General features: G+C 43.1%; 1 protein-coding gene across 6 annotated transcripts in view; it reads left to right on the forward strand.

Annotated features, from left to right (window-relative positions):
* The window catches only part of ATXN2 (ataxin 2), a 147,181-nt gene that overhangs the window by 83,995 nt on the left and 50,420 nt on the right, over positions 1-12,766 (forward strand). For all 6 annotated transcript variants that reach the window (XM_075834827.1, XM_075834845.1, XM_075834853.1 and 3 more), the window contains 2 exons: positions 11,483-11,665; positions 11,921-12,115. In XM_075834827.1, coding sequence (XP_075690942.1) covers positions 11,483-11,665; positions 11,921-12,115 — 378 coding nt within the window. The remainder of the gene's footprint in view (positions 1-11,482; positions 11,666-11,920; positions 12,116-12,766) is intronic.

Below are 12,766 nucleotides of genomic sequence, written 5' to 3' on the forward strand. Positions count from 1 at the left end.
AAGAATACATACCGTAAATTATTTTTAATCTGTAGGACTGCAACTGTTAAAATCGATCAGTTGTGCTGCAAAGTCTATGAAGCCCAGGCCTATAGTCACCCATGTACTGATAGCACGTGTGTTTGCTATAGGGAACCCCTACCTAGTTTTTTTTCATCTCTATCTGTTCTGTAGAATGTGGATTTTATTCTTTTAGATTATGGTTGCTTGTGTTCTAGACAGAATTAATACATTCTGACCATATATTTAATTTCCATTTTACTAAATGATAAATTGCAAATATCATATGTCATAGGAGCACTTTTTTTTCTTTCTGTGAATTAATGTTTGCACGGCAACTCCCCATCCTCCCAACACCTTCCTTATTAATTTGCATACAGGTCACTTAACCCTTCCCCACCGCAGACCTTTTTCGGATTTTCATTTTCCTCCCCACACTCCAATAGTCATACGTTTTTTATTTTATTTTTTTTCCATCAGTATTGACGTGTGAGGGCTTGTTTTTTGGGGGACGAGTTGTAGATTTTCAGGGCACCATTTATTGTACCATATAATGTAGTGGGATACTGGAAATGAAAAATGTGTGGGGTGGAAAAGGAAAAAAAGCAGCGATTCCTCACCATGTTTTGGAGGGTCTTGTTTTTACAGCGTAAATTGCATGTTAACGTTATTCTGCGGGTCAATACGATTACGGCGATACCAAATTTTATATAGTGGGTTGTTTTTTGTTTTTTTATGTTTTACTACATTTACAAGGAAAAAACTGTTTGAAAATTGAGCAATAACTTTTTTTTTTTTGTTTCTAACCTATGTGAATGCCCCAGTCGCTATTGACTGCGGCATTCAATGGTTTAAATGAGCGGGATCCCGCTGAAGTGTTGGCTGTAAGAAGCGGGCTCAGCCCATAAGCCCGCTCCGTACTCCACCGCCCGACTTTCGCAGTGTTTATGCACGGCGGATGTCGGGAAGGGGTTCTCCAGGACTTTTATATTGATGGCCTCTCCTTACGATCGGGAATCAATATCAGATCGGTGGGGTCACAACACCATAGCGACTGCGCCTGGTATTGCAGTTCCTGTCCCATTCAAGTGGGTCAGGGCTGCAATCGCAGCCATAGCTGCTGTGGCATTGTACGACACCGCGCCCGGTAAACTTTGAGGACATATGAGGCCTAATCAGACAGCTGATCAGGGGGTGCCGGAAGTCAGACCCCCACCAATCTGATATTGATGACCTAGAGAAATCCTTTTTAATTATCATTTTCGACTAGACCATGTGATACCTAAAAACATGTTCACATTTGAGTTGTGGATTCAATTTATAACGGAAGCAACAATGCTGCATGCAGTGCTATTCTTCCCTTTAAATTTGCTGGGGCTTTGATAGATTCTGATGAGTGTGAGCAGAACCTATAGTAGATGTGAGCTTTGTCTACGTAATGTTTTTCTTTGTTCTTTTGCAAGTGTATCTTACAATAATGTGCTGTATATTATATTCACTACATAGAATCCTAGCTGTACAACCTGTTCCCTAAATGAAGACACACTGGGGATGAAAGCTAATCACTGTGGGTCGGTCATCCGACTTCCCCGTCGTTAAAGAGGCTCTGTCACCACATTATAAGTGGCCTATATTGTACATGATGTGATCTGCGCTGTAATGTAGATTACAGCAGTGTTTTTTATTTAGAAAAACGATCATTTTTGACGGAGTTATGACCTATATTGGCTTTATGCTAATGCGTTTCTTAATGGACAACTGGGCATGTTTTACTTTTTGACAAAGTGGGCGTTGTGGAGAGAAGTGTATGACGCTGACCAATCGGTGACCAATCAGCGTCGTACACTTCTCTCCATTCATTTATACAGCACATAGCGATATAGCTATATCGCTATGTGCAGCCACATACACTAACACTAACATTACTGCAGTGTCCTGACTATGAATATACATTACCTCCAGCCAGGACGGGATGTGTATTCAGAATACTGACCACTTCTCTGCATGTCTTTGTGATTTACAGCATAGCAGGCGTAGTCTCGCGAGATTACGCTGTAAACTGTCTTTTACAGCGAGAGCTCGCTGTGCTGTGCTGTGCTATAAATCAGAGACGTGCAGAGATGTGGTCCAGATTCTGAATACACATCACGTCCTGGCTGGAGGTAATGTATATTCACTGTCAGGACACTGCAGTAACGTTATAGTGCGTTTATGTGGCTGCACATAACGATATAGCTATATCGCTATGTGCAGTGTAAATGAATGGAGAGAAGTGCACGACGCTGATTGGTCAGCGTCATACACTCCTCTGTACAACGCCCACTTGGCCAAAAAGTACAACACGCCCAGTTGTCCATTGAGAAACTCATTAGCATAAAGCTAAAATAGGTCATAACTCAGTCAAAAATGATAGTTTTTCTAAATAAAAAAACACTGCTGTTATCTACATTACAGCGCCGCATGAACGATATAGGGCACTTATAATGTGGTGACAGCCTCTTTAAGCTATCACTAGTGGATTCTGCAGTAATTTCACTGTACTGCAGAGTTGGAGCCACTCTTTATTAGTTCAGAGCTGCTACAAAGGGGGTTCTCTATGACCCCTATATGCCCTGATAGAGCACATGAAAAGTGGTCAACCTAATCCAGTTGGGGAACCAGTGTAATTTATTTATTAACTTGTTTTAAATTAATTATTTACGATTATGTGCTTTAGGTTGTTCATCCTCCATACTTGGTTGGAATGCCAATTAACTAGTTGGCTTTACATTATTTAAGAGACCTAATTCTTTCCTGTGACTTAAATACGGGTCTGAGTGCCAGATTAGGTTGAATTTCCAGTTTGGTAAATAAAGCTGCCATGGAATGGGCCTGTTGTCTTTGCCAGGGTATAGTGTCTGGCGCCACCCAATATGAATTGACTGGTATGGCTCACCAACACTACTATGCAGGAAAGTATCTTTATGAAGCTTCGCTAGACACAGGTTAACGTGTTGCTCACTCTATGGAATTTACTGTGTTGATCTGCTGCGCTCTTTGGCTCAAAACTAGGGCAACCACTCTGCCTTCCAAACGCTCACTCTTCTTCGCTGGCACCTGTCTCTTTGGACCGTGATTGGACAAGATAGTTTCTGAGGCTACAGGCAGCAAAAGCATGTTTCTGCCTCAGAATAGACCCTGGCGTTCCGGTCTTCTCATGAAGTCTGGTCCTTGTGTTCAGTCCTTTTTGTCACTACACATGCCCCAGTTTAACAAGGCAGCCAGTTTAACAGGGCATGAAAAGGAAACAAGGCTTCAAGGCACAACCTTCCTGGCGTCTGCAGCCCTCCAAACAGGGTGCCGACAGGGCAACCTCTGCCTGAAGGTCACCCCCCACTCAGGCCTGCACCCTTTTCAGGATTTTTGGATCGCACATGTCTCAAATGCAATGGTCTGCAAGGCAGTTTCTGCGCATTGCAAAATAGTTTATTTTCACATCTTAATATGTCCGGCCAAACATCATTTTATCAGGTTTGTAGTTCAGTCCCACCACTATTAGTTTGTGGATCTTCCCTTCGAACTGGCAAATGATCATTAATGTGTTCACAAAGGTGTTCTCCAGTCATGGCACCTCCAGTCCAGTGGGATCTCCACGATCTCCCTAGACATTACGGTGAAAGCTTGTTCCGGAAACCTGGACAGTATTAAAATCACTCTAGACACACTTGCCTGCTTGGGCTGGGTGAAAAATTACCAGAGATCCTCGATCATTCCATCTATACAGATAATCTTCTTGAGTGGTTTTCAATACGGCTTCGGGCTCAGGTTCTTCGTTTCCAGGACAGTTTATCATCTCTTTGGCAGACTAGACCACTCTTCACCATTTAATCTAGACCACTTTGTTCCCATCTTCATCCACTTCTGCAGGTGATTCTATTCCGCTGGGATTGTCACCCGGCCTAGCTAGACCATCCTATTCTGCTCCCACTGACTGTGTGTCATGCACTCCAATGATGGCCCTCATCCATCTCTCAGGGTGGTTCCTTCCTCCTGCTTCACTGGACGGTTCTAACAATGGATGCCAGTCTTCGAGGCGTGGAGGCGTTTGGAAAGTCTTTGAATATCTCTCCACATTCTGGAGCTATGGGCGATCTTCTTGTTTTTTTTTTTTTTTTTTTTACTGGACTCCCTTGCTAGAGGTATCCAGCCATACAATGCCACGGCAGTACCCTACCTGAACTATCAAGGCAGGCGACCTGCAGTTTGACAGTGATGTCAGTCAGCCAGTATCCTGTCAAGGGCGGAAGGTCGCGTTCCGGCTCAATTTGCGGTCCACTTTCCACAGTGGATAGTGGACTTCCTCAGCCGAGAGTGTCTAGACCAATGAGTGCTCTCCATCCGGATGCCTTTGAGCAGCTATGCACTAGACGGGGAACCCCAGATGTGGAGCTGATGGTGTCTAGGTACAATTTCAAACGTTCATAGTTTGTATCACGGAGACGGGATGCTCTGGTCAGTTCCAGGAGCCAGTTCAGCCTTCTGCACGTCTTTCCTCCCCTGCCTTTTCTTCCCAAGATTCTCAGGCGACTCAAAGCAGAGGGCATCGCAACAGTCCCGGTGGTCCCGGACTGGCCTTGACAGGTGTGGTGCGTCTTCTTAATCTCCATCCTGTCCAACATTCCCTACCATCTGCCACGCAAGGCTGATCTACTATCTGAATACAGGGAGGCATTCGAGGCTAACTGATCATGTTGGCTATTGGCAGTGAGGTGTATCGCATTAAAGGCAAGGTTCCTCCATCAGATATGTTGGTACCTCTCGTGCGGTGCTCCATCTAGCCTATGCTCAGCAGGTATAAAAGGCTGCTTCCTGTTTTTTGTTTTTTTCTCTCCCCCCCCCCCCCCCCCCCCATAATTCCCATACCGTTGCAAAGTCTTAAAGGGTACACACTTTTTTGCTTCCTCAGATGCATCCCTCGGTTGTAAGGTTCTGCAGGCAGCACTGGAGTAGATAAGTCTGTTTACCCCTTGTTTTTTGTTTTCTATCCCCTTCCACTGGAGACTGCTTTTGGACGCCCCGCTGTGTCCCCCAATGACACGAGCGAGGAAAGAGTATTTTTGTCAATCGCTGTAATCTTCTCTGAGTTTATTGGGGGACACCGCTTCCACAGTTAATTTTTTCTATTTAAAGAGGCTCTGTCACCAGATTTTGCAACCCCAATCTCCTATAGCAGCAGATCGGCGCTGCAATGTAGATTACAGTAACGTTTTGTTTTTTTTTCTAAAACGAGCATTTTTGGCCAAGTTATGACTATTTTTATATTTATGCAAATGAGGCTTTCTTAAGTACAACTGGGCTTGTTTAAAGTTAAGTACGAGTGGGCGTGTATTGTGTGTGTACATCTGGGCGTTTTTACTTCTATTCACAACGCCCAGCTAGTAAAAGAAGTGTATGATGCTGACGAATCAGCATCATCCACTTCTCTTCGTTAACGCCCAGCTTCTGGCAGTGCACAGACACACAGCGTGTTCTCGAGAGATCCCGCTGTGACGTCACTTCCTGCCCCAGGTCCTGCATCGTGTCGGACGAGCGAGGACACATCGGCACCAGGCGACAGAGGCTACATCGACTTACCTGCAAACGCCGATGCTGCTGCAGAATCAACTGTAGCCTCTGTCGCCTGGTGCCGATGTGTCCTCGCTCGTCCGACACGATGCAGGACCTGGGGCAGGAAGTGACGTCACAGCGTGATCTCTCAAGAACACGCTGTGTGTCTGTGCACTGCCAGAAGCTGGGTGTTCACAAAGAGAAGTGGATGATGCTGATTCGTCAGCATCATACACTTCCATTCACAACGCCCAGCTAGTAAAAGAAGTAAAAACGCCCCGATGTACACACACCATACACGCCCAGTTGTACATAACTTTAAGCACGCCCAGTTGTACTTAAGAGAGCCTCATTTGCATAAATATAAAAATGGTCATAACTTGGCCAAAAATGCTCGTTTTTGAAAAAAACAAAACGTTACTCTTATCTACATTGCAGCGCCGATCTGCTGCAATAGGAGATAGGGGTTGCAAAATCTGGTGACAGAGCCTCTTTAAAGAGGCTCTGTCACTAGTTTAGTAATGCCTTATCTTCTGTCTAATCTAATAGGCGCTGTCACACTGATAATGCTAGTGAAAATTGTGTCCCAAAGCGTTTATTATTTTAAGTTATGAGCTTTTTTTCTAAATATGTAAATGAGCATTTTTTCAAAGAAGTGAGAGGTGACCACAGCGATTCTCCTGAGGTGGAGCTATCTCACAGCCTCGGACGCTGTCCTATCAGCATGAAGCTGCTTCACACAGTGTGAGAGATGGAGGCTGGAGGGAAGGGGGATCACTTCCAAAACCATAGCTCGGCTGTCGACCACCTAGAACAGCTCTTGTGGCATATAAAAGAGGAGATTCTAATCTTTCATATGACATCAGGATCGCAGTTCTAGCTGTGACACAACTGGAGATATCCCCAGTTGAATACACAGTTGGGAGTAGAAGCTGTGTACTATATGATCACACTGTTGCTTGGCAAGGAAGGGGGTGAAAAGAAAGTCACCTTCTATTTGGCGATTAGAGCCACAATAGCATGTTTAGAAAAATGCTCATAACTTTGCAAATGTTTTTTTGAATGAGCGTCCAAACGGAAAGCATTCGATTTCAATGGTAATTCCTTTGTTTCAGATGCATTCCGTTTGCCTCTGTTCGCTAGGTTTCTGTTTTTTGTCACTAAAGCAAAAGTGCAGTCTGCAGCATTTTCAATCCAATGGTCGTTCTAACGGAAGCGATGCTTTCTGTTTTGGACTCTCGTTCATCTCTTCCTCTGAGAGAAGAGAGTTAAACTGAGCTTAACGGTAGTGTGAACTTAGCCTAATAAACATACTGCCTGAGTCCTATGAAGAGATACTTTAAAGGGAATGTGTCGCTAGAAATTGTTTTATTTTTTTTTAGTTAAACAGTTAGTGTATACATGATTAGACATTGTTATAATTTTTTTAAATTTTTTCACATGTCAGGAAATATTATAAATTAGATTCTAATTTATATCATTTCCCTGTGCTGGTCACTAGAGGGAGCAATTCCCAAAATTGCAGCATTGGCATGTGGTGAAGCAACCACATTGCTTTATGCTGCAAATTTGGTGTAAACACAAACGCTCTAGTGTCCTCACAGAATCCACCCTCCCTTATCCTGGCTAGTGCCAGAAGAAAGGAGGGGGTTGAATGAATGTTCAAACCTCCTACACTGTGTGCCGCCATTTTTTGAGCGAATGCACAGTGTAGTAGGCTTACATACAGTGGTAATCACACAGTAAAACACGAACATACACAGACATAACTTACCTGCTCCTGCCGCCGCCGCTCCCTCCGGTCCGTACGCTCCGTCTGCTCCTAGTTTTTGCTTCAGAACACATGTCCAGAAGCCGCGACCGGTAGTAGTCCTCTTACTGTCCGGCCGCGGCTTCCGGTCCACAAGAAAATGGCGCCGGATGTCGCTTGGCCGAACACCTTCCATTTGGACTGTGTGGGAGCGGCTCACAGCATAGTGAATGGAACGGCTCCCGTTCGCATTCTCTATGGGGCTGTATGTGCCGTATTCCATGTCTGTATGTGTCGTTAATCGACACATACAGAGATGAAAAAAAAAAAGGCAGCCCCCATAGAGAAGAAAAAGTTTGAAAAAAAAAAAAAGGTAAAACACAAACACACAAATAAATAAAAAATGTTTTAATAAAACACTAAAAGCAAATTGATCTAAAAAAAAATTTCCCCGCGAAACCCGTCCTTTAAGAACATCACAAACTGATAGACATATATCCTTTCTGAAAGTGCGTACTATAGGGCAAGCCCACCAGGTATGATGGGTAGAGTCAAGGGAAAGGTAACCCCAAAAACGTGTGTGTGGGGGGGGGGGGGGTAGTCTAGGTTATATTATATGTATTCTGTCTGGGACCATATAAGCTCTATGGAGGATTTTCAGTGGTTTTTCCATAAAGGACACTTGCCAGCTGCTCCTGCTCAGTGTTTCACACATTCAATGCCTCATGGAGATAGGCAATTGAGACCCTATATCCTCCTCCCATTGTAACCTAAATTGGAGTTTACCGTTATCCTGTGGTGTATTCAATTCATAAAGCAGAGATAGCTGACCAATTCTAGATAGGGAATATAATGCCAACAGCTTATAGGTAGAATAGTCCAAGGTCCCATCCTGCCCCACGTAGGATCGTAAAAAATAAAATACTTGATTAACTCTAAACTCCTCCTCAGATGAAGGTTTATGAGCGGAAGGGAAGGTTTCTCTGCATAGTAATCGGCTGTTTGCAAGAAAGTGATGAACTCTAGTTAATTTACGTCCAATCCAACACTAAAAAGGGTAGAATCCTGTCCAGGTGGGAATAAATGAGTATGTGGTATGTGGGGGGGGGGGGGGGCTGGGGAAATATTAGATTGGAGATGTAGCTTAAATGGGCTTTCCCATGAGGGACATTTATGACCAATCCACAGGATGACATAAATGTCGGATGCAGGTCCCACCTCTGGGACCCACACCTATCTTTAGAAGGGGGTCCCATAAACCCCGTTCTAGATTTGGTTACCGAACTGTTACGGAAACTGCATAGCTCGCATGCTACGTTGCTTGTGTAACTGCCATTCACTACTATGGGAGTTATGGAAACCGCGTAGCTCAGCGAGTTACGCTATTTCCGTAACGTCCGACCATGTAATCAGGAAGTGTCGGAATCCGCGTGAGCACAAAAAGCTAGGACTGGGTTTAAGGGGCCCGTTCTAGAGATAGGTGTGGGTCCCAGAGGTGGGACCCGCATCTATCTGGCATTTGACACATCCTGTGTATTTGTCATGAATGTCCCTCATGGGAAAACCCCTTTAAACCGGACAATTCTCCATAGGAGTAAAGCGTGGAAGGGTAATGTAGCTTGAAGGTGTAAACCACTAGGAAGTGGACCTTTGTGCCACATCAGGGCAGACTAGGAGTACAGGGTTAAAAGGGAAGTCTCTAAGGAAATCCAAAGAGGACCAGGAGTAATTGCATTAACCAATGTAAGTTGAGCTAAACTAGCTGATCAATATTTTACTAGATTGGGAACAGAGCGAGGCCACCCAACGTTTTATGTAAATACTTAACCGATTTCTTAATTGTGTTTTTATGGGATCTTTACAAAAGGGAGGAATAAAATTATCTTTAAAATGTTTTAACGTTTAGATGACCTGTTGTACAGACCAGATATAAAATGGTTATCGGCCACAAGCTCACATGTTTTGTTTTTTTTTGTTTTTTGTTTTTGTTTTTTTTAGTAATTTTGTTTTCTCCCATTAACATCCTTAAAATGAACAAATCGTTGCTAGACCTACGATATCTGCCACAGTGTATCCTGAAGAAAACTGAATTGAATGTTGATTCATCCACTTCTCTTAGGTGAAAATGGGTTGACAATCTCGTGTCTGACCGTTATCCGTGTTGCACACCTCCCATTCTGGGTTCTGTAATATTTTTTGTGTTATTACAGGGTCATTATATTGACTTAAATCACGCTTTACGTCTATATCCACATACACACTCCATACCTGCCAGTATTGAAATACTAACTAGCTTGAGTACCATCAGGTAGGTGTGGACATTAATATGAAAGGTGATTTGAATCAAAATGGTGTGTATGTGGCAACCGTGAACGTGAGAATAAGTGGAACAAGCCGTATTGTCCGGTCGTCACCACAACCGCCATAAAGAGAACCTGTCTACAGCATTCCACCTATTGAACTCTACCCACCCCTTTCTGGCAGCTGCTGTCAAAAGTTCATTGCTCAAAAACTGGCACGCCCACAATGCCAAAATCTCATCTGAGATGGCACGCATGCGCCCGTCGTGTATGTTCCCCATACCCTTCCCTGTTTCGTCCTGTCCTTAAATCTAGTTACTGTGCATGCGCCACTATGGTGTCCCGTTGTGTGCACGCACCAGAACAGGACATCAATGCGCAGGCGCGGGATTTCGTGTGTGCTGGGGGAAAAGTGGAGCTGTCCATCAAAAGTAAGGAGGCGGAGTTTACTCGGAAAGCCCTGAGGAATGAAGAGATGACTCTTCCCGAACGAAGATATGACTTTTATGCTCATTACCATATGGCACGGAACACTAAAGAACTGAATACTAATATTATAAAGCCTACTTAGAAGATCATTATAGGGTACATGAAAATGATTTTTTGCTCACTTCCACCAGGTATTGCTGGTTAGATAGGCGAAATGCATTGAACTGGTTCCCTTTAAGCCTACTGCTGTCGAGTCTAGAGCTACACGGCGACTTTGTGCTCATGAGCCTGCTTTAATTTACAATACAATACATGTTGGTGGAGTTTTCAAAACATTCTTCAGCCATTGCGGAAATAATCTTTGCGGAATTCAGGACATGCTGTGGAAATGTGGCAGATTTTCACTCCAGATTTCGCCTCTTGCAGTGCAAAGGGTGAAATCCACATGTAAGACATACAGATTTTTTTTCCCGGCGGAAAATCTACACTACGTCTGGACGTAATGGCAAATGATGGTGCTGTTGTCTTTTCCACTGTGCACGGTGCTGGTGCTGTTGTATGCACCTGAAATAAGATTGTATTCTTTGTAGGAGGAGCTCCCGAGTCAAAGGTACAATTTGCATGATTACTGCACTTTGTAACTCCATGACCGATCCTCTTTAAAGGCTAGGTAAACCTTTTTGAAGCTTCTTCCATTTTTTAGTTTAAAAAAAAACAAAAACGTATACTTTAGTGTGTTGTGCAACTTTGTAAGTTGTGAACTTCCATTTGATAGACCTGCTGTTACAGAAGCCGTTAGTCCCGCTGACCTGACTAATTCAGGTTTCAGCGCACTATACAGGTTCTATGTATCCAGGATACATAGAAGCTGTATCTGAAAATGTTTTAATAAAAATAAATTAGAGTTGCACAACACCCTAAAATACTGTTTTAGTAAAAGAAAAAAGGCTTCAAAGGTGTACGTAGCCTTGAAGCACTGATGGCTTAGCAAAGGAGTAAACTACTTAATTTAAAATTGAATGTAGCTTTAGGAATTTTAAATTTTTTTTAATTTTTTTTTATTTTAAATTACTTCTGGTAGTTCCTATCAAATGGTCCAAAAATCCTATGTCTATGCCAGATGTATGTATTGTGTATTTGTGTTAAAAATATACTTACATGGCTTTTGTTGGCTGCATGCCGATTCTAACTTTTCTGCAATTAAATATTGAAGCTTGTTCTTGTGCTAACAGATGTGTGGTAGTCTCTTTGCTATTCTGTCTGCTTTTCATGACTGCTGTGATGGCAAAAATTTTGTGGAGTTGCACCTGTTTTCAGCAAAGAATTGTGAAACCCCACTTCCCAAGCGTAGCATTTACCAGTGTTTGTATGTATATTATTAAACTGAAGTTTACTTGGAGCGTTTTATGATTTTTAGGACCTCCAAGGATGTCTCCCAAGGCACAGCGGCATCCTCGAACCCATAGAGTTTCTAATGGTAGGAGCACAATGTGTGGAGGTCTTGAATTTGTTTCTCGCAATGAGCCTGGAGAAGGGTCTGCGCCACCTGTGGCTCGAAACAGCTCCTCAGGTGGCACTTGGTCATCAGTTGTGAGTGGAGGTCAGTCGAAAAAAAAAAAAAATTCTCTATTTTGCTGGCAGCCTTTTTAAACTAAACTTTGTTTCTAATGAGGTGTGACATAATCCTAAAAAGGCAAATGTATGTCATTTTGGGTAATATCTGTTAATGCCCAGTATATACATCCGGTAAATTACTTATTTGTAGAATGGTAATCCTCATCTGGCACCGTGCATGTCATGTACTAGTTCCAATTGTCAAATTATTTTAATTTCTGAATTTGTGCTTTGTTTGTAGTGCAAAGACTTTCACCCAAAACCCACAGGCCCAGATCTCCAAGACAAAGTGCTTTGAGTGGTGCCACAGGACCAGCTGTAAGCTCACCCCAGCCTGGTTCTGTTGCACCAGAATCTGTTACCATGCCGGTACCCACTGGATCTCCAACGCCTGCTAGCCCAGCTTCCAATAGAGCAGTTACTCCCTCTAATGAAGGTATGTGTGTGTGTGTGTATGTATGTTGTTAGGTTGACATTTTTTTATTTTGTTTTCTTCTTGGAAGGGAAAAAAACAACTTGTTTAGCTTGTCTCAAGTTTCATACTTTTGTAAGAAAGCTAGCTAAACTAACAGTGCGTTTTCTGCTCTACCTTTGTAATTTATCCTGCGTCCCTGTAGTCCATATAGAATCCTTTGATCTAGGACCTGGCTTAATTTTTCTAATATACCTAGAAATTACTTGCATTAGGAGCTGTTCTTCTATGTTCACAGGTGCTCACACAAAACCAAATTATGGACAGTACTTACACTCACAAGCTGTCTAATGTCATAGACTTTAAAACAGAACAATGTGTACCATGGTTGCACTTTGGGGCATATTTTTTGAAGACTGGCATTTCGTACCCCAGTCTTACTGAACAGAGCGCTGAAGTAAAATGGCCCTAACTTATTAAGAGTAACACACCTCCGTTATAAATTAGGCGCATCTCTGGCTGTCTGTGTGCCAGAAAAGGAATTCTCAGCCAGCTATGAGCTGGAGTAGATTTCCAGTATAATTTCTGGCATTATGATGAATTTGTGAAGCTGTAAGTGGCCACGCCCCTCCCACTTAGTCCCGCTAACATTTTTGCACCCAAACTGAGTTTTTG

The sequence above is a fragment of the Rhinoderma darwinii genome, chromosome 1, assembly GCF_050947455.1.
Source record: "Rhinoderma darwinii isolate aRhiDar2 chromosome 1, aRhiDar2.hap1, whole genome shotgun sequence".
NCBI classification, from domain to species: domain Eukaryota; kingdom Metazoa; phylum Chordata; class Amphibia; order Anura; family Rhinodermatidae; genus Rhinoderma; species Rhinoderma darwinii.